General features: G+C 28.6%; 3 protein-coding genes across 11 annotated transcripts; 2 read left to right on the top strand and 1 right to left on the bottom strand.

Annotated features, from left to right (window-relative positions):
• Positions 1–645: 645 nt before the first annotated feature.
• On the bottom strand, positions 646–8,306 carry LOC117237060 (WW domain-containing adapter protein with coiled-coil homolog). 4 transcript variants are annotated; one of them, XM_033500667.1, is made up of 12 exons: positions 8,025–8,306; positions 7,855–7,888; positions 5,981–6,221; positions 5,034–5,119; positions 4,575–4,655; positions 3,946–4,144; positions 3,407–3,745; positions 3,102–3,325; positions 1,811–1,949; positions 1,497–1,720; positions 1,266–1,393; positions 646–1,186 (listed from the first exon to the last, which is right to left on the bottom strand). In XM_033500667.1, exons 1-12 carry the CDS (start codon positions 8,198–8,200, stop codon positions 1,108–1,110), a joined length of 1,950 nt encoding a protein of 649 aa, XP_033356558.1. In that variant the 5' UTR covers positions 8,201–8,306; the 3' UTR covers positions 646–1,107. The 4 variants fall into 4 exon arrangements, with proteins under 4 accessions (XP_033356558.1, XP_033356557.1, XP_033356561.1 ...); XM_033500666.1 differs by having other exon boundaries at positions 1,811–1,952; positions 8,025–8,305; XM_033500670.1 differs by having other exon boundaries at positions 8,096–8,294.
• LOC117237051 lies at positions 7,898–15,933 on the top strand. Of its 6 annotated transcripts, none has more exons than XM_033500642.1 (8): positions 7,898–8,043; positions 10,044–10,186; positions 10,327–10,561; positions 10,688–10,805; positions 10,908–11,052; positions 11,191–11,278; positions 11,376–11,739; positions 11,809–15,933. In XM_033500642.1, exons 2-8 carry the CDS (start codon positions 10,180–10,182, stop codon positions 15,586–15,588), a joined length of 4,737 nt encoding a protein of 1,578 aa, XP_033356533.1. In that variant the 5' UTR covers positions 7,898–8,043; positions 10,044–10,179; the 3' UTR covers positions 15,589–15,933. The 6 variants fall into 6 exon arrangements, with proteins under 6 accessions (XP_033356533.1, XP_033356530.1, XP_033356529.1 ...); XM_033500639.1 differs by lacking the exon at positions 7,898–8,043 and adding an exon at positions 8,840–8,960; XM_033500638.1 differs by lacking the exon at positions 7,898–8,043 and adding an exon at positions 8,982–9,380.
• Positions 15,934–16,250: 317 nt separating this feature from the next.
• On the top strand, positions 16,251–18,132 carry LOC117237071. Its single transcript, XM_033500687.1, has 2 exons — positions 16,251–16,286; positions 16,905–18,132. Exons 1-2 carry the CDS (start codon positions 16,256–16,258, stop codon positions 17,258–17,260), a joined length of 387 nt encoding a protein of 128 aa, XP_033356578.1. The 5' UTR covers positions 16,251–16,255; the 3' UTR covers positions 17,261–18,132.
• The last annotated feature ends 846 nt before the right edge of the window (positions 18,133–18,978 follow it).

Consider the following 18,978-nt stretch of genomic DNA (forward strand, 5'->3'; position numbering starts at 1 on the left):
ATACAAAAAAAGTAAGCAAAAGTATCTTCTTTGAACAAAATTAGAGTGGGCAAAGTATATAAATATTTTTTTCATAATTCAAAAATTTTACAAAATCAAGTAATTATAAATTAGATTAATTCTACACAATTCTATACAAAGTAGCCCGGTTATTACTAATTAAAGGTTCCAATTCATTATCATGTCACATTGTCTACTATAAAATCTACGTATTCAGTTTTCGCTTACAAGAGCTATACAATTATACAACATTAAGTCATTTTCTTATGTGGTACAGCTGTATGAGGAGTTTATGCAGAAAATAAAAATTATTTAAGATTGAGATACACTGAGTGTTTGACTTATTTAACCTGATTTTGGCACACTCTGCGCAATCTGTGTTTGTAATGCAGTGTTAAGGTGCTTTCAAAAGACTGAAAATAAGTAACATATATTAGGTTATTGTAAACCTTTAAAATTATTTACAAATTTTATACAAGTTTCGATTTCGTCCACTAAAAATTTTAGTTGTATATAATTATTTTTCCTTTAATATTAATATATTAAGGACAAATTTTAAATAGGAAAAAAGATTGCTATAATTACAGAGCAAATCTACTTCCTCCTATACATATGGGAATTAGGTAAGATAATGGCGATAAAGAATTGAATTAAAACTTCTGGCACGAATTTTATTCCGAGATTTACAACAAAAATGTTTCAACTAGTTAAAATGCCGCTTAATCTTGGGATATGAAACATTGACACGTATAACATAGGTAATACAAGACGATGTGGACAATTCAATAGTTTGCAATGAACTGATAGAATAGATTCATTTTCTATTTGCTTAGTGTGTTGTGTCTGCGTGTGGATAGGCCTCCTGTGCTTCCTAGAGAGGTGGGTTTCCTAATCAGTTGTAATATGATTCACTACCTGATAAATGGAACAGCCAATCCTCTCTGGGCAGCCCATATTCATTACTATTTTTATCACTTCTATCATGATATCATAATTTAGGTACAATCTTAATTATTCAATATTAATGAGAATATTAATAATTATGTTTTATTTTTGCATGAATCAATTATAGATTGTAATTATAATTACTTTATAAAGTTTCTTACACTAAGAATCATCAGACATGAAGGAATTTTGGGATTTTAGCTCCTCCAGTGTTTGAATTTGTTGACGAAGAAATAATATCCTAGAATGTTAAAAAGGATCAATTGATTTAATTTAATATAATTATTTTTTTTATATGATTTTAATATAATGAAATATACCTTTGTTCCTGTAACGTTGCTTGAATTTCTGTCAGCCTCACTATCGATCGTGCCGTCTTTAACTCTGCCGACACTCTTGTACACTGCAAACTTCCCATTGTGTGTGCTTCTTCACTAAGCTTCTGTGCCTAAAAACAATTACCCAAATATTGTTCAATGATTCATTATAATATATAATTTTTAAAATATACAATCTACAATTTTCAAAATAATTATATGTACATCATATACCTGTTTTTCAAGAATATCAGCAGGAAAGGCACGCACGTGTTGCGTTAAATCTTCCCGATAGTGATTAGCAAGTGATGGTGTTAAGGAAGGTGTTAAAGGAGGCTGTACTCTAGACAATGCTTGTAAACCTGTATTACTTAAATTTCCAAGGGAACCTAATGTACTAAGATTTTGCAATGAGCTTAAACCTTGTACTCCAGAATTCGTCGCCCCAGGACTTGTTACTATGAAAGGAAAACAAGTAGGCAATTATTAATTATTACGATTACTATGATTTTATTATATACAAATTAATTTACTGATTATCAACATACATTTTCGAGCATCGATACAATCCTGGGTTTCCGAATGTGTGGGAGTAGGTGGTCCCTCATTTGTAACATTGCCACTTGTATCAACCTTTAGTGGAACCATTACATCATTTCCACTATTATTTCGGTCACCACTAGCTGACTGCTACATAAAAACATAATCGAATAATTTTAACAATTATCGCATTTCTTATGTGCAAAGTTTCTTATTTGAAAGACTAAAACAACTAAAATAAATCAATTAAAATTACATAATATGAAGATACATTATTATCAATTTAATGACACAAATTAGTAAAAAATTAGAGTACTTTTACATATGGGATGTTTTGTTCAACTTGAAACGATAGAATATCTCACGAGGGATTAAAGTTATCAGAAAAATGTTTTAACTAAAATTGTTTGGTTCAAAGAGGGGCATCATATGATGGAAATTGTATTTTTGCAGATCGTGACGTATGAAAGACAAAGATAACATAAATAGAAAAATATCACTTCACGTCTTTCCCTGTCTTTCGTATGACAAATTACAGTTAAAATATCTACAAACACTAATAGTTTTTCAATATAAATAGGTTAATATCTTTTCATAGGAAATGCTAAGATGGATCGATTAATGCATTAAGAAATATATAGTTCTATTTAAAAAAATGAAGTCATATGATGTCTCCTTTCAAACCAAATAAATTTTGTTAAAATATTTTTTTTTGATAAGTTCAATCTCTCGTGAGATTTCCAGTTAAATGTATATCTTACCCTGTATATCTTAAAATTTAAATTATAATAAAAGTTTAGAAGAGTTTAAATACCAATCTTGAAAAGCAATTTCGTATAACTTTACAAAAAAGGAAACTAAATATTTAATTATATAGAAAATGTATAATTTTCAAGAAAAAGATACAGAAATATTAATTTATGATTAATAACTAGCATTTGCTAGTATCTTCAGTTAGACCTTCTTCTATTGCTATGCATACATATATACATTTATTTAATTATCATACACACACTCACACACACGCGTGCGCGCACGCGCGCATGCATGATAATTTTTCATAATATAAAAAATATCATCTATCATTTTAAAATACATAAAAATTTTTTAATTAAGAAAGTTTAGAAGTAGAATCAAATTAAAATACGTAAATAGATTTTTAATACAATATTCATGAATGGAACGTAATATCGTTATGTTAATTAAAACGTTATATCAATTATGTTATATTAATTGAAAAAAATAATTGTCATTAATTTAAAAAAAAATAAGAATTTAAACATGTAAACATAAACTTACTTGTCTAGACAATAGAATAGCAGCTGTTTGAAGTGTTTGTAGTGCTTTCTGTGGTGTAATGTCGGGTTGTTCCTTATTGCCTGTGATTTGAGACAAAAGTCTTGGAAGATTTGCTAATGAAACCGGTGGACCTGGAGCATTACTGTTTCCTTGTTGTGTCGGTGAATTAAGTTTTCCAGGTGTTTGTGGTGTAGATGGTGGATGTGATGTTAACCGAGGTAACGCTGTAATCAATTATCAATCTATTAATATAATCTTCCTATTTCTTTCACTTTTCATTATTGTACTGTTTGAATAGAACATACCAGTGGCTAACAAAACAGGACCTTGAGGCAGTGGATCGTGGGTACAAGATGTCAGAGGTTCGGAAGTTGGAGTAGAATCACCTGGAGATATATCCATATCTTGTGCTTGACGCTCCACGCCCGCTTCTTCTCTACCTGGTTCTCGATCTCTTTCTCGTTCTCGTTCTCTTTCCCGTTCTTTTTCCCTTTCCCTTTCCCTAATAGAAACATCTTCTCTACTACTACCACCACCACTTCCACTGCATGAGCTCCAATATTCTCGTTTGTCGGACTGACGCGATGATTTACCATCTCGCACACTGCTACTATTTGACCGCGAGTTGGAATGTTTATCATGACCTACGAGCAAAAAAATGAAATTCTATACTGAACAGTCCCTTTAATGTTAAATATAATAAATGTGCTTATAATGAAACAACAAATCATAATCATTAAAATATGAGAAATTGTATTATTATAAAAAAAGATGCTAACAGTGAGCAAAGAATTGTGTTCGAATTGAAGAAATTTATTTAGCGATATAATATTATTAGACGTACTTGACCTAGAAGAATAATCATTGGACTGACGTTGTCGGTTTTCTGTTCGACTAATCCATTCCCGTGGTTTTTCCCACTGAGAAACTTCTGTTTTGCAGTTGTAATAATACTTCTTGCCTGAAGAACTCATATGTTCTGACCAATCACCAAACCTGGCCGAACGTTCCATTGCACCTCCTCGCTCATCACCACGTTTGTCCTAAACAGACTGTTCTAAAATTTCCGGAAACGATTGAATCGATGGAAAATATTCATATGAATTCCAAAACTTGTTCGAAAAGTTGAAATTACATTTGTCCATGATGTTGATCCTGTGTACCCCCATTGAACTTGTACCCCCATTGAACGTGTACTCCCAATACTTGACAATTTTTTAACTTTTGAGATGACACATTATACATAACAATTTAATAATATTCATTTAAATGTTAATAATTTATCATTAAATTTTTGTATTGTTTATCACATCAAATATGTATAAAATATATATATAATATATTTAATTCAAATTATTCAATAAACATGTTCTTTTCACCTCTATTATACCCTTTCAAACTATTTCTAACTATCTTTTGATTTATATGTACATTGTTTTAGTAACACTCATATGAAGTACATTTTATACTGACCTGACAGGAATTATGTGATGGTTTTCTCTGAGATGATGACTCTCTTGATGAATTCGATGATAATTTTATAGGATGTAAAATCTGCAAAAATAAGCAAACAATATTCAGATATTATATATCAGTAATATATTTCTATATAATATTATATCTCAAAAGTATGCAACTTGTATAAAATATAAGCCATTTAGACAAATTGGAGCTGCAACCATATACAAAATGTTTCACAGTCCAACTACTATGTAAATGTGCAAAAAAATTTTGAATGCAATATTAAGGGAAAATTCAATGTACTCATTATATGTAAATAATTTTATATTTATGAAATCCAAATAAATTATATTTTTAATTACCATATGATAATCAAACATTTAGAAAATATCGAAAATTATATTAAAGAATTAATATTTAATATTACTCAAATCTAAAAATTAATTAGATAATAAATTATAATATTCTTACCTCTCCACTACTCCTATCATGGTTGGTCCTGTGTTCTGAATCTCTGCTCTCACGGCTTCTCTTGTCTTTTGGGGATCGTGCACAATCTACACATATGCAAGTAAGCATGTTACAGCTGAAAATGTTAAGACACAACCCTGTTTTTATACTGAAGAAAGAAGGAATAAAACTTTAATTCTCAAAGAAATTATACAGCCGATTTTGCTATAACACAGATTTCATAATTTTAAAAAATAAAATTTAAAAGGCATTGAAATAAAAGCACTATTCATTTATTATTCTTAATGAATATATGAAATATAGTTAAATATATAACATCTCTTTTACTATTCATTTTTTTACACATTTATTCTTCTTTATACATATATAGTCTTTCTTTATGTGTTTTACATCTCGTAACAATAATAGAACATTATTCTAAAACATTATTTTAAACAACACTATAGAGATAATTAAAGTAAATTCTAACTAAAAATATATCATGTTCGTATCACTTAATCTTGATATTAATCTTTAAAATCCAGATTCATATACATTTGTTGTAACATAAATATTATTAATTACAATTAGTGAGTATGATACATAACATATACATATTTTTATAAATATCAAATCCTATTTTACTACTCTTAAATATGATGCTCTTTTATTGATATTTTTTATTTTATCATATATTTCAAGAACTTACAAAAAATTGTGTTATCTTAAAACTTACTTATAACATAATTCTCATGCTTTACGAATGGCATCAACAGGTTATAGCAAAAATGACTGTATTATTATTTAATATAGAATAAAATTACATTTACCAAATTTTTCATAATATAAATATTTGACAAATCTTTATTAAGCTTTTTGAATACATCTTTAATGTATCATATGTTTTGAATACCATTTTAAAGTATAATAATTCTGATATATGTAAAAAATATTTAAATGTTATTTACCCGAGTACTTGTCCCTAGAGGAGGATAACTTGTAGTCTCTGTTTTCTCTCTCCTTCTTGTATAGGGGCTTGGATGTGTAGCTGCGAGGACTGTCTCTATCTGTTCCCATACCCATACCCAAGCCCCCTGCTGGACTATAAGAATTGCCATTTGGGGAATCTCGCATACGTCCCTCGTAACGACTATCTGATGATGTTGTTGATGATGAGTATCCACCCTTAGAACTGTTATATTTTGCGTTCTGTATGAAAATATTAAATATCAAATATGATTAAATTAAATTTTCAATAAATTACTTTTTTTTGACAGATTAATTTCATAAATGTTAATTTATTTACTTTTATATTATATGTGTACCTCCTGTCTCTTAAAAATATAAAAAATAAAGTTTAACATTTGATAATGATCATAAAAACTTTCATATACTTCTTATTATATTCTTTATTGTTAGCAATTATGAAAAATATCAAAAATATGTTGTTATGTTATAACAACTACCCTACAAAAAACTATTGTATACAAAATTGTTTATCATATCAAATTCCAATTCTACACAGGAAATATTTAACAATACATCGTGTTTTTTATTAAAGAATAGTTCAATACTATTTTTACAGCCTATATGAGGAAAAAATGAATGAATTAAGCATAATTGAAATATCGTGAAATTATTTATTACTTTTACTAAAAAACGATTGTTGCAAATAATATATTGTAGAAAAATCTTTAATTAATATATACATGCAACACTTCCAATGTACTATTAGTAATCTGCATAATGTAGAAGAATGAATTATTGATTTTCTAAAAGTGAGGTTATGTTTACAAGATTAAGTAAAATTTTTATCTTTTATCAAAAGCAACAAAATTACATCAATTTGCGCACTATTTTTGCGATATTGAATATAAATTGCAAAAATATACTGAAACGTGTATAGAATTAGTGCATTTTTAATAATACTAATAATTGAATGAATACTTCAAGGACAATATATAATTGAAGTTTTTGCACAGCACTTGAAGAAAATGTCAGACTTTGTGTTACATCTGCCTTAATGTTTTTGATATATAATCAAAAATATAAAAAAACAAAAATAAATTTATGCACAAAAAGGTTACATATACTCAAAGAGTATGTATAATTTAATAATTCATTCTGTTTTTACATTTATAAAATGAGATTTTAAAATTTTTCGAAAAAAATAAACAATAACCAAGTTCACTTACACAATTTCAAAGTATCGAACTTGTAACGTATAAAATTGACTAAACTCATATAGAGAAGAGAACTGATATTTTTCGCAATATATATGATTTACAATTCGTGTCTACAGTCTCTTATAAAACTATACGAACGAAATTACTTTGACACTCGATTACGGGAATCTAAAGCAAGAATATATATATATACACATATATATGCATATATATGTGTAAATATATATATATATATATATATATATATATATATAGCATATACATCATCAACACACACAAACTAAGCGATACTTGCACTACATGAAAGGGACAAAATAGGCGGGCAAATTGCACGAGAAATATTAGAAATGCTAGAAGAAAAGAAAATATCGTACATTCGAATATTATAACACAATCTTTACAACTAATCTTTACTAATTGTAATTTAGTTAACAACGAACTATTAAGGAAAGAAAGATAACGTAAGAAATATGAAAGAGCTACTGACACAGTTGATCACGTAATTATCTAAAGAAAAAAGCGCGAATGAAATGAGTGAATTGTTTTATTTGATACGAGAATGAACAGAATCGCGGTAAAATCGTGCGTACAATCGCACTGTGAACGAATTACCCCACTCCCAAACCCCCGACACCAATTGCTCGAATGATATTTACCTGATAGGGATGGGCCTGGTGCTTTTCGAAGTACCTGAAACCATAGAAAACAAATAGTGAATAAAATCGCTAGACAGTGGGCATTCCAGGATGGAAAATGATATTTCCATCGAGGAATCTCTCCCACGAATAGCGGTAGTAGTAATATCGAGTGGGTCGGATGGACGGACTTTGTAGATGAGAGGTGAGGTGAGTAGAGGTTGGTTGTGTCAGGATTGGGTATTTGACGTCGGTACCCTACCCATCGCTGATCCTTTGTGGTTTCCTCGCATGCATTACCATCAATGCCGGTGTCTGTGGGAAATTCGCGGCCTCGGATGTTCCCTTTTCGGTCGGTCAATGTCATAAAAACAACATTAACGCTTATTTAACAGTCAACTTTCTTTCTACCCGGACGCCATGTCACATACGTGATCGGCCGCTAGCGGTTATTATAGCCGAAAAGTTCGAGTAACGTCTGCGCTTCGATGTGCAACTTCTCTTCTCAGGACCGTATATACTGAACTTTTACGGCCGATTTGAATGAAACTCACGTGACAGCGTGAGTCATTTTACGAAATTCTTTCGTCAATTGGATTGACACTACTTGCGACAGAGTGATACAATTTTATATTTAATAGAAGAGACGTGGTTTCTATGTTTGCAGATGGATTAATTTGTGAAACATGCATGTGGTATTATGATAGGAATATATAAAATTATATAATCATATTACTTTATTTATTGTTTCAATAATACATATAAATAATAATTCATTTTGAAGAAATATATACTCGTTATATATGTAAACATAGAAAAATGTTGAATTTAAGTAACACTAAATTTTACAATGATAATCAGAGACACGATTATGATTTCGAAAAATCGAATCTACTTTAACATTTGGAGAAAAAATAATTTATGAAATTTGGATAAAATACATGGTATCTCACTAGCAATGATAAGTAAAAGAAAGGTTATTTTGTACAATATACGAGGGTTCCTTGATGGGTGCGACCGTACCTGTATCTGCAACTTCCGTAGCGACGATCTGAATGTTACGACAACGACGGCGTTGATCTAGCATCGACGCCAGGCACTGCGTTTTACTCGATTTTCAAAGAATTGTAAGTTTCGAGAACACTAACAACAGACGGCGTAAATTGCAATAAATTTACTTTCGTGTACGGCTGTGCTGTTGCAAATGCGAAAAACTGAAACTATGAGTTCGCTTATTTGCGAAGAAATGAAAGTGACGGCTATGCCCGTTTAGTTTCATTTTGTTGCGTGTATGTGTAGTAAACGATGTAACACAGTGTGACTGATGGAAGTGGGGGTATTGAGTCTCTGCATTTTTGATGTGCTTCTAAAAACAAAATCACGTTAAAAGAAACTTGCAGCCTCTCATTGTTGATTATTGACTGTTATTCTTTTAAATTTTCTGCATGACATGTCTAAACGTCAATACGTAATTGTATTATGAATCGTACCGATGTCTCGACTATATTAAATATTATGTTACAACACGTGTACAATTATTACTGACTGTGAGTAGCTTGATTTTGTTTTCTTTGGTGTCGTTGTATAGCACACGTTTGTTCTATGTATAGCGCAAAAAGTATGTAATAATTCTTCGACTCATAATTAAGAAATCAATTTCAACTAACAAATAGTTAATAAACACGTCATGTAGAAATCATTGATTTTGTTCATCGAAATATTTCGTCAAAATATTAAATAAGTTATTACGATATATGAAGACTACAGGGAAAAATATGATAAGTTAAATTTCCTATTTTTTTTGCAGCAAAGGAGTCTTAAATTCACTACATTGTCAATCAATCCTGTGTTATCAAGATTGTCTTTTTATTCGATTTCGGAATAAAACATTTTCTTACTTTTAAAAATTTTTAAGATACTGCTCATTATAATATTATAATATCAAAGATAAATATTGCTTGTCTTAATAATTATGACTTTGGTTTTCGCACAACTTTGTCAACTTATCAGCTATTTTTCAAATACTAGCATCTTTCGATCCAACAGATTGTTTCTGTTCTTCATTATATGATGTTAAAACACTCCTATTTAATCATAGAGTAACATCAAAATCAAAAAATTAACAAAAATGTACTTATCACGTTTTTCTTTTGTGACCTTTATATATATTGTAATACATTATATATACATAATCTTGTTGTTTTTTTTAGGTTTAATAAGATTATTTTTAATGAAAATTATGGCTCATTCTACACAGGACACGAATATAAGCAGTTCTTTTACCTTGATTGACAATTTATTAAATGATAATTCATTGACTAATAAATATTATCATTCTAATATATCATGAGAGGTAGGGAAAGAAAGAAGAAATAAACATACCAAACAATAACATTCTGTAATCTAATTGAATGTTATTTAGTGATAAAAACATCATATATTTTCAAAAAGTTGTTATATATTTTTATTTTATTGAATATTTATATAGTTTAGAAAAAGAAATAATAATGGATGAAAAGGATGAGATTGATTTAATATGGATATGCAATAGTCCTATCAATGTTTCAAAGAAATATGAAAATCAAGAACATGAGGATAATAGCCTCATTGATGTTAAATCATCTGAAAATATATTTCCATGGCTCAGTAAATTTAATAAAATAATGTGTTCATCTGTGGGACATAGAAATTACCAATTGTTAAAACATTTACTTTTCCTTTACACACAGTAAGATTATTGTTTTTTTTCTGAAATTAAAAGAAAGATAATAATAACAAAATTATTTACATTAAAATATATAATTGCATCATAATTCATAGTTTAAAACTAATTGATCAATATTTTGCATTTCAGAAATATTTTAACCAGTATAAATACATATCGTGAAAAGACACTAGATATGATAAAATTAAAAACTCATCTACGTAACACACTAATATTTTTTCATCTTTACTGGAATGATATTAAAGAGGTATTGTTAGAAATTATGAATTTTATGAATTTAATAAAAAATTATATGAATTTAATAAAAGCGACAACATACTAATAATTTACTGATGAATGTTTTTAATAGCATGTTAGTGATTGCAACTTATATTTAAGTGAGATGTCAGTGATATTGGGAATATATATAGATATAGAACTCAAAACTTCTAAACACACTATGGATTCTTCTAAACTTGCTTCAAAACTTCTTTCAGCATTATGGATATATTTAAGTAAGTTAAAAAAGGTATAATATGAAATATATTACACCAGTAGAATTATTATATTCTTTTATTATAAAGATGGAATATCATTTTTCATACTTATAAGACACAAATAACATTAGAAAGTAATATTTACTTTTGTTTCAGGTAATTCAGAAAAGCATATTTTCAGAGTGCTGCTTAAACTAAAGTTTACTACTAAAAAATATGCAAAAGTTTGTGACCTTATATTTATGTACGTAAATATTTTATATTCTTTGCTTCTTAGTCTAAAAATAAATGTAGTATAAAAATGTCTTCTTATGTAATATAAACTATTCTTTTTATACCAGGAAAAGTTTTGCTAATTTTACAAAGAATGTAGATTCTTTGACAGATGTAGATTATGTCAGGTATTTGCTTTTTTTAAAAGTATGGAAAAGGATAAAAGAAACTGTTGAAGAGAAAAGGCAATTGAATAAGAAGGCTCTAACGATATTAGGTCCATGTATTCCAAAAATGCGTGACGAATTATTAAACATTATACCTAAAGCACCCACAGGGCTTGAAAATGAGACTATTTGGCTATTGCAATCAAATGCATTTGACTTAAAAACTGCATGCAATAATTTTTTAGTATTTGAAGAAACAATGTTTGCTGAATTTAAAGAAACTCCCTTAACAAGAACTTCCGAGCTGAATTTCCAATTATCACAGGTAAATTTTTTATTAAATAATATTTGCAATGTTTATATAACGTAATTCTTATTTTTTATTTTCTTTTAGAATTTGTCATATGATGTACACAAATTTTTTGCAAGTTATGAATTGAAGAAAAGTCATATAGGTAACTTAGAAAATAATTATTCTTTTGAAGAAAACATGAAAAACAGTAAAATTAGCAATCAACAACTTTCTTTACCAAGAAAAAGAAACAAATTTGAGAAGTATAAAAAGACATCGAAATTAAAACCTGGAGAGGTAATTTTAATTAATTTAGCTGAGGAAGATGAATTAGGAATTGACAAAAAGAAAAAGAAGAAAAGGTGTCAAAGAAATTTAGAGTGGTTAAAAATGGCAAAGAAAAAATATAAAGTGCAGAAACAAATTGATGAAATAAAATATAGAGATCAAATAGAAATTGCAGATGTTTGTAGTGCAGATAACTTTAAAAATTGTTCTAATAACATTCTTCTAGGAGATTTACCAATTTTAGACAATAAAGTTAGTGAAAGTACAGCAAGTTGTACTTCAACTGAACAAAAATCAGTTCAAAATAATATTGATAATTTGGAAAATATACTTAATCGTATATTCGATAAGAGAAATACTGAATTGAAATGTATGTTTCAACATAGGTGGTGTGATACATGTACTTCATCAATAAAACAAACTGATGTGCAATGCAGTAAAATTCTATATTTACTGAAATTTCTAAGCACTGTGGGACAAAATATTAAAGAACCAAAAGCCATATTAAATCTACTGAGAGAAAGTAGGGATGAAAATATGTCTTCTGAACATAGTTTTTCTTTTAGAAACACAGCTAATGAATCTAATGAAATAGATACTCAGGGTAAAGAATTGTTTTCTCAGCCAAAAAGTTCCATAAAGACAATATTCTTGTCAAGCGAGTGCCAAAATAATATTACAAATGTACAATCTATGAAACAACAATTGCCAATAAATACAGATTGTAATGTGATAGAAGAAAATACTTATTGCCAAACTGAATCTGCTTATGTACAAAATGATGATCATTTACATAATTTACGATCTATGAGTGATCATAATTCGCAAGTGGTAGAGACCATGAAAAAGAACATTGTTCAGGAAATTCATGAATGTACAGGATGCTGTAAGAAGATTGAGGTAAAACCTTTCTCCTATCATAACAATAGTATATTTAATACAATAAAGAACGAAGATGTAACACATAATACAATAGATAATAATACCATTGATAAAACAACAATTTGTGACAAAAATATAATGTGTATGCTAAGTGATCTTGACAAATGTATGGACGTTTTAAATCGTATTGGTGAACATATTATGACCATTTATGCAGAAAAACAGCGCCTAGAATGTTTAAACAAAATGGACATATGTACTGTTTCTACTACAGTTTTGGGAAATCAGTGTGCAGAATCATCCTCATCATCGTCATCGTTGTCGTCATCATCAGATTGGATACAAAATATTAATTCATTAACAAATACAGAAAAACTTAGTAAGATTTTGGAACTATATGGAAAAAAGGACTTATTGAATGTATGTAACTGTCAAAATCTTCATTTTTTGAATGAATTTCATAAATCAATCCCTCAATCAAAAGAATATCATTCTTATGGAAAAAATAATATTTTTTCTGGAAGCAAACCATCTTCAAACCTTATCTGTAACCATATAAAATCCGAATTTGAACAACCTATTAAGAAAGAAAATAAAAATCTTGAAATTCTAAAACATAATATACAAGACACAGATCAACATAAAATTAATGTACTAACAAATAATCAAACTTGTGACATATCTTTTACACATAATCTGGAAAATACTAAAGAATCAAATCAAGATATGCATTGGGAATCTACGTTACAAAATTTGTCACAAGAAGCTGATATAGAAGAATCACGTTCCATAGGGGAATTTGAAAATATCACTATCTTTGATAGTATCCTGTATGGTGATGAACAAGAAACTATTGAAGACGAACAAAAAATTTGGGGAGATTTAAAATCACCATTAATCTATGATAATTCGGATAGTGTATTACATTGCATTACAGAATTTTTTTCACAGCCTGAACATTTGCATACTAATGAAATGGAAGAAAAGTACATATTGTCAGATGCAGAAGATTCTCAAACATTATTATCTGAAGGCAGCTTTGGAAGAACTGGAATATTAAATTTTTTATTTGATTTTTATTTAACAAATATGGACTCTCCTTCGAATAATTTTATGTATTCAAACATACAAGCAGTTAATCCTCGGTTGATTGAGAAATCTTTTGAAGAAAAGACAGCTGAAAAAAATGATTTAGAAAATACACTTTCACAAGAGGATAAGGAATTGTGTAGTAATCAAAATCATTCTGTTAATAATAGCGTGGATATGATTGGATTTGAATTGGACACAAGTAGAGAAGAAGTGTTTGAATTTCTTCCAGTAATTAAAAGTACACCTTCATTCTCTGGTCAATCAATTACTTTAGTTAATTCAAATAGCATACTTTCTGAAGAGAAAGAATCGTTTCCTAAATGCAGTCTTTCTAGTCCTACTGATAAGTTTAATGTTGGTAGTCTTAAAGAAACATTTTATATTTTTCAAAAGGAAGATACTATTAATCAAACCCAATCATTCAGTGATAAAAAAAATGAAGATTTACCTGAAATTTGTATTTCCAACAACATTCCATCAGATGAATCTATGAATTATATATTAAATCAACAAGAGAATGATATTCATTCATTACAGAAGTATACATGTGTAGAACTTGAAACTAGTCCTTTAGTAATAAAAGAATCTTTAGATTCTTGTGATTTATTGTCTTCCACAGATTTAATATCATGTAATACTGATACAACACTGCAGCGCATTGAACAAACAGATGAAAGTTCTTTAAGACAAAAAAATTTTCAGGAAAACATGCAATACAATTGTGAAGAAAAACAAAATCATATTATGAAATGTAGAACAGAAATTAGTGGTCATCCACAATCTAGATCACCTAAACAGATATTAAAATGTAAAAAGAAAATTAAAACAAAGAAAAAAGAAAAGCAATTATCTTCATCTATTGTTCAATCTAATCAGAATGAATTGAGTTTAAGATGTTCACAAATTACTATTGTTAATCCTTTGGATTATGAAGATGTGCAAAATACATGTGAATCATCACTATCAACATTTCACATGTCATATTGTCAAACATCACCTAAAAATGGAAAGAAACAACTAAATTGTGCAAATGTTCAACAATCGAAGCGTATGTCTCAACAGAAGCAACAAATAGTATTAAATTTTCATGAAGATTCTATGGTTAATTCAATCTACAAGGAAGATTCTAAATTACAAAATCTCCAGTGCGTCATGGAAGATAATATCTCGGAAGATTCAAGAATGTTAAATGTACCAGAAAAATCATATGCAACTGAAGATAACACTCATTTCAAAATATCAAAAAGAAATATGAACATTGATACTAATATTACAAAAGCAAATTTTATAACAGATAACGACATAACTGAATTTTCAAATAATATAAAGTCTGCTAAGTGGATATCACAGAATATAAATGTACAGCCATCAAATTCTATTAAAGAACAAGCAATTTTAGATGAAGATATACCTTTGAAGAAAAGAAAATTAACTTCAACATTTTCATCAACTGTAAACACAAATACAAGTGTTAGTTCTGTAAATCAGCAAAAAATGCAAAGAAAGCATTATGTTTCTACTAAGAAAGGTAACTATATGTTTGATATCTTTGGCAATTTGCCTTTTTCCTTGAAATATGAGTCCATTTTCAATATAGTTATAGAATATTATTTTGAATAAATAAATAAAATGTCTTATAGCTAAATACTATCATAAAATGATTGTATTATATAAGAAAATTTATATGTATATTTTACATCTTATATACGTATCCAATAGGAGTACTAAAAACACATAATGATAGTTCTTTCAAATAAAAGTCATCATACTTATTTTAATATTTACATATTAAATTTCGAAACAAAGACAAAATTAATAATTTTCCACATGGAAGATCAACATTGGAAGATATTTTAGTACTTTTAGTGTTTCATAAATTCATCATAATTAAAATTCTTTGCATAAACAAAAATGCAATTATAAGCATAAAGAAGAATAAAGTTTGTGGTAATTTGTAACTCAAGATTCATATTTATAGCTATAAATTTTCTGGTACCTATAATATTTTCCTAAGTGAAAAAAATGGTAATGTGATACACATATTTACATATTTTTCATCTACCTTATTAGAATATAATATTACATAAATGTATTATCTTTAAGAAGTAATATTATTCAGAGGTAAGTTTATTTCATATTTTTAGAGTTATATGTATATTTGCATATGCATATTTGTAAAATTTTAATATGATATTAGTAGTTATTCATTTTTATGAATGTAACGTTATAATATTTTTTATAAATATGCAGTATATTACATTAAATTATGTTTTTGTTTATAGGTGTGATGTATACAAATAAATTGAAGAATATAGTAGGTGAGTCAATGAAATGTAAACAAATTTCGAAAATAAGTTATTCCCAACAAAAACAAATATTAGGTTGTCCCAAAAATTCATTTCATTTTATAAGGGAATGGTAGATGCACAACATTTTTTGTTTTATATTATTTTATTAAAGTATGTATGGTCCATTTTGTAGTAATAGAACAAAATTTATATTAAGCTTTCTAAACTGATTACACAAAGAAATAATATATACACTATTTAATAAATTATAAATACATGCACTTTTTTGAGATAAAATAAATTTTTCATAACTACAGAATATTATATATTTTTAATTGAAAATAAGATACACATCATAAAATTATAAATGATAATGACTATATAATAATTTGTAAGAATAATTACAATGATTACGTTAGTTAGTCCTAATATCACAAAAATTGTTATTATATGATTATATATGCTTTTATTAAGAATGATACATATCTTTATTATTCTAACAAAGCAAATTTAGTAACATTATTATGCAATTTTAAGCGATAAAAATTATTTTATTTTATTATGATTGTAAAATTACTTGAAAAGATTATATTATTATCGTAATTATCTTTTATTAATGGCATTTCAATTATGATACGTTAATTACAGCGCAAAATAATGATAAAATAGAAACAAGTTCTACTGAAACAATAGAGAAGGTTGTCACCTCTCCCGTTAAAGGAATATTAAATTACGAGGAGAAACAGAAATCATCAGGTGCACTACTCGAAATTTCAACAATGCAAAAGAAATTTGAATCGCAAATGGTATCGAAATCATTAAAATGTACAAATATTGCACAAACTGAATTCTGTGCGCTACCAGAATTGGAAATTTGTAATTACGACAAAATAAAAGAGGATGTAAGAGAAAATACATCAAACATCGCTAACATTAAAGAATCTATTTTCGAATCTTTTTCTATGAATGAAAAAGATATTTCTAATGCAATTAAAGGAATGTGATTGAATGAAAATATTGGAAATAATGGAATTTCTTATATTGGTGCAAACTTCAAGAAGCAGGATATAATAGACGATAAGTGCGATAATAATATTCGCAAACATATTAATAAAGATGTGCCCTGTGTATCTAATGAAGTATTTGGTGTGTCATCGCAGATAATATCTGAAAGGATGTAATAATTTACATAAAGTGGCAGATACTCATCAACCACTATACCATTGATCTATAAAAATTGTGTTGGCAATATAGAATTATATGTGTCATATATGTATTGTGCATCAGTATTATGTAGTTTACAAATTAATGTACACAACTTTCCTTCATTCGCACGCCAAATTGAGTAGCCCATGTAAAAGGTTGTATTGCTGCTAAATTGCACTACTATATTGTCGCACATTGCAAACAGTGTATACGTCTGGCGACGGATATCCATATGTTTTGTACCAAAATAATTCCTATTTTTTCCCAGTACACTCATCAATAGCAAAACTTTATCAATTATTGTGTAAAATGGAAAAATTCCTTTACAAAATAAAACATTGGAGACACTTGAAGTACAGTATGACTTGAAAAGAATGTTGAAAGAAGATACGAAAAATAGGTTGCCCTTTTAAAAAGGACATGCTACAGCTTACGGAAAAATGCCAATAAAAGTTGAAAAAATAGACAGTTGTTCAGCTGTACCTAAGATAGATTGTAGCTGCTGTAAAAGCGTTAGACAGTACGCGAAAGAAGTCCGACGAAATTGTTAAATCCGAATACGAACTATCTCTTGTGAAAAGAAAAAACTGCATGGTGATTATTACTGCAATTTGCATTTGATAGAAAGAAATTATAATAAAGACGTACACGTTGCCAGTTCGCATCAGAATCTCGCGAAAGAAAGACTAAAGCTCACTGTCCACAAATCACTATATCCGTTTATAGTTGCAACATACGCTTCTCTACTGACAGTGTTAACGTCAGTCGTCATTACGAAAACGATTCATTTCCTTTTTTTGGACAAATGTACGTTACTTTACAGTGACTGTTGCATGGAGGAGTGCTGTTAACATCAACACACGTATGAAGCTACACTTTGTAGACAGTGGGTGTAAGAATGCCAATTTCGATCGACAAAGTATCAAACTGATAATATCGTATTATCAAGAATCTCCAGAGAACAGTTAAAACATCCACGCGACGGAAAAAAATTAATCGTTTAAACTGACTTAACAGAGAACTGATGGAGTAAGAAGGAACGTACAAAAGAGTAAAGAAGAAATAATCGCCTCTACGGGAAGAAAGGAAGAATGGAACGTTCCTAAAGTAAATTATTCTTACGCCGATGCTGATTCAGAATGGAGTCCGTCCGGTGAGTCAAAACGCAAATGGAGAAAGGTTAGTCGATGATCGATATTATGGAAATTCATTATTGTAAGAAATTTTTCTGATATATAAATAATCAACTGTACATTACTCCATAAGACTGTGGCATCGTAAAAGGGTCCTTTCGTGATCGTGTGTGTGTGTGTGTGTGTGTGTGTGTGTGTGTGTGTGTGTGTGCATGCGTGTGTGCGTGCGTCGTGCGTGCGTGCGTGCGTGCGTGCATATTGCCAATATTTCAGACTTTTCAACATTATTGTGCATGTAAAGAGATTCTTAGATAATCAATATACATATAGTAACCCTTTGAGGGGCCGCTTGACGAGCAAGCATCGCTGTGGACGAGAGGTAT

Source organism: Bombus vosnesenskii, unplaced genomic scaffold (assembly GCF_011952255.1).
Source record: "Bombus vosnesenskii isolate JDL3184/JDL3185 unplaced genomic scaffold, Bvos_JDL3184-5_v1.1 scf7180000013355, whole genome shotgun sequence".
NCBI lineage: Eukaryota > Metazoa > Arthropoda > Insecta > Hymenoptera > Apidae > Bombus > Bombus vosnesenskii.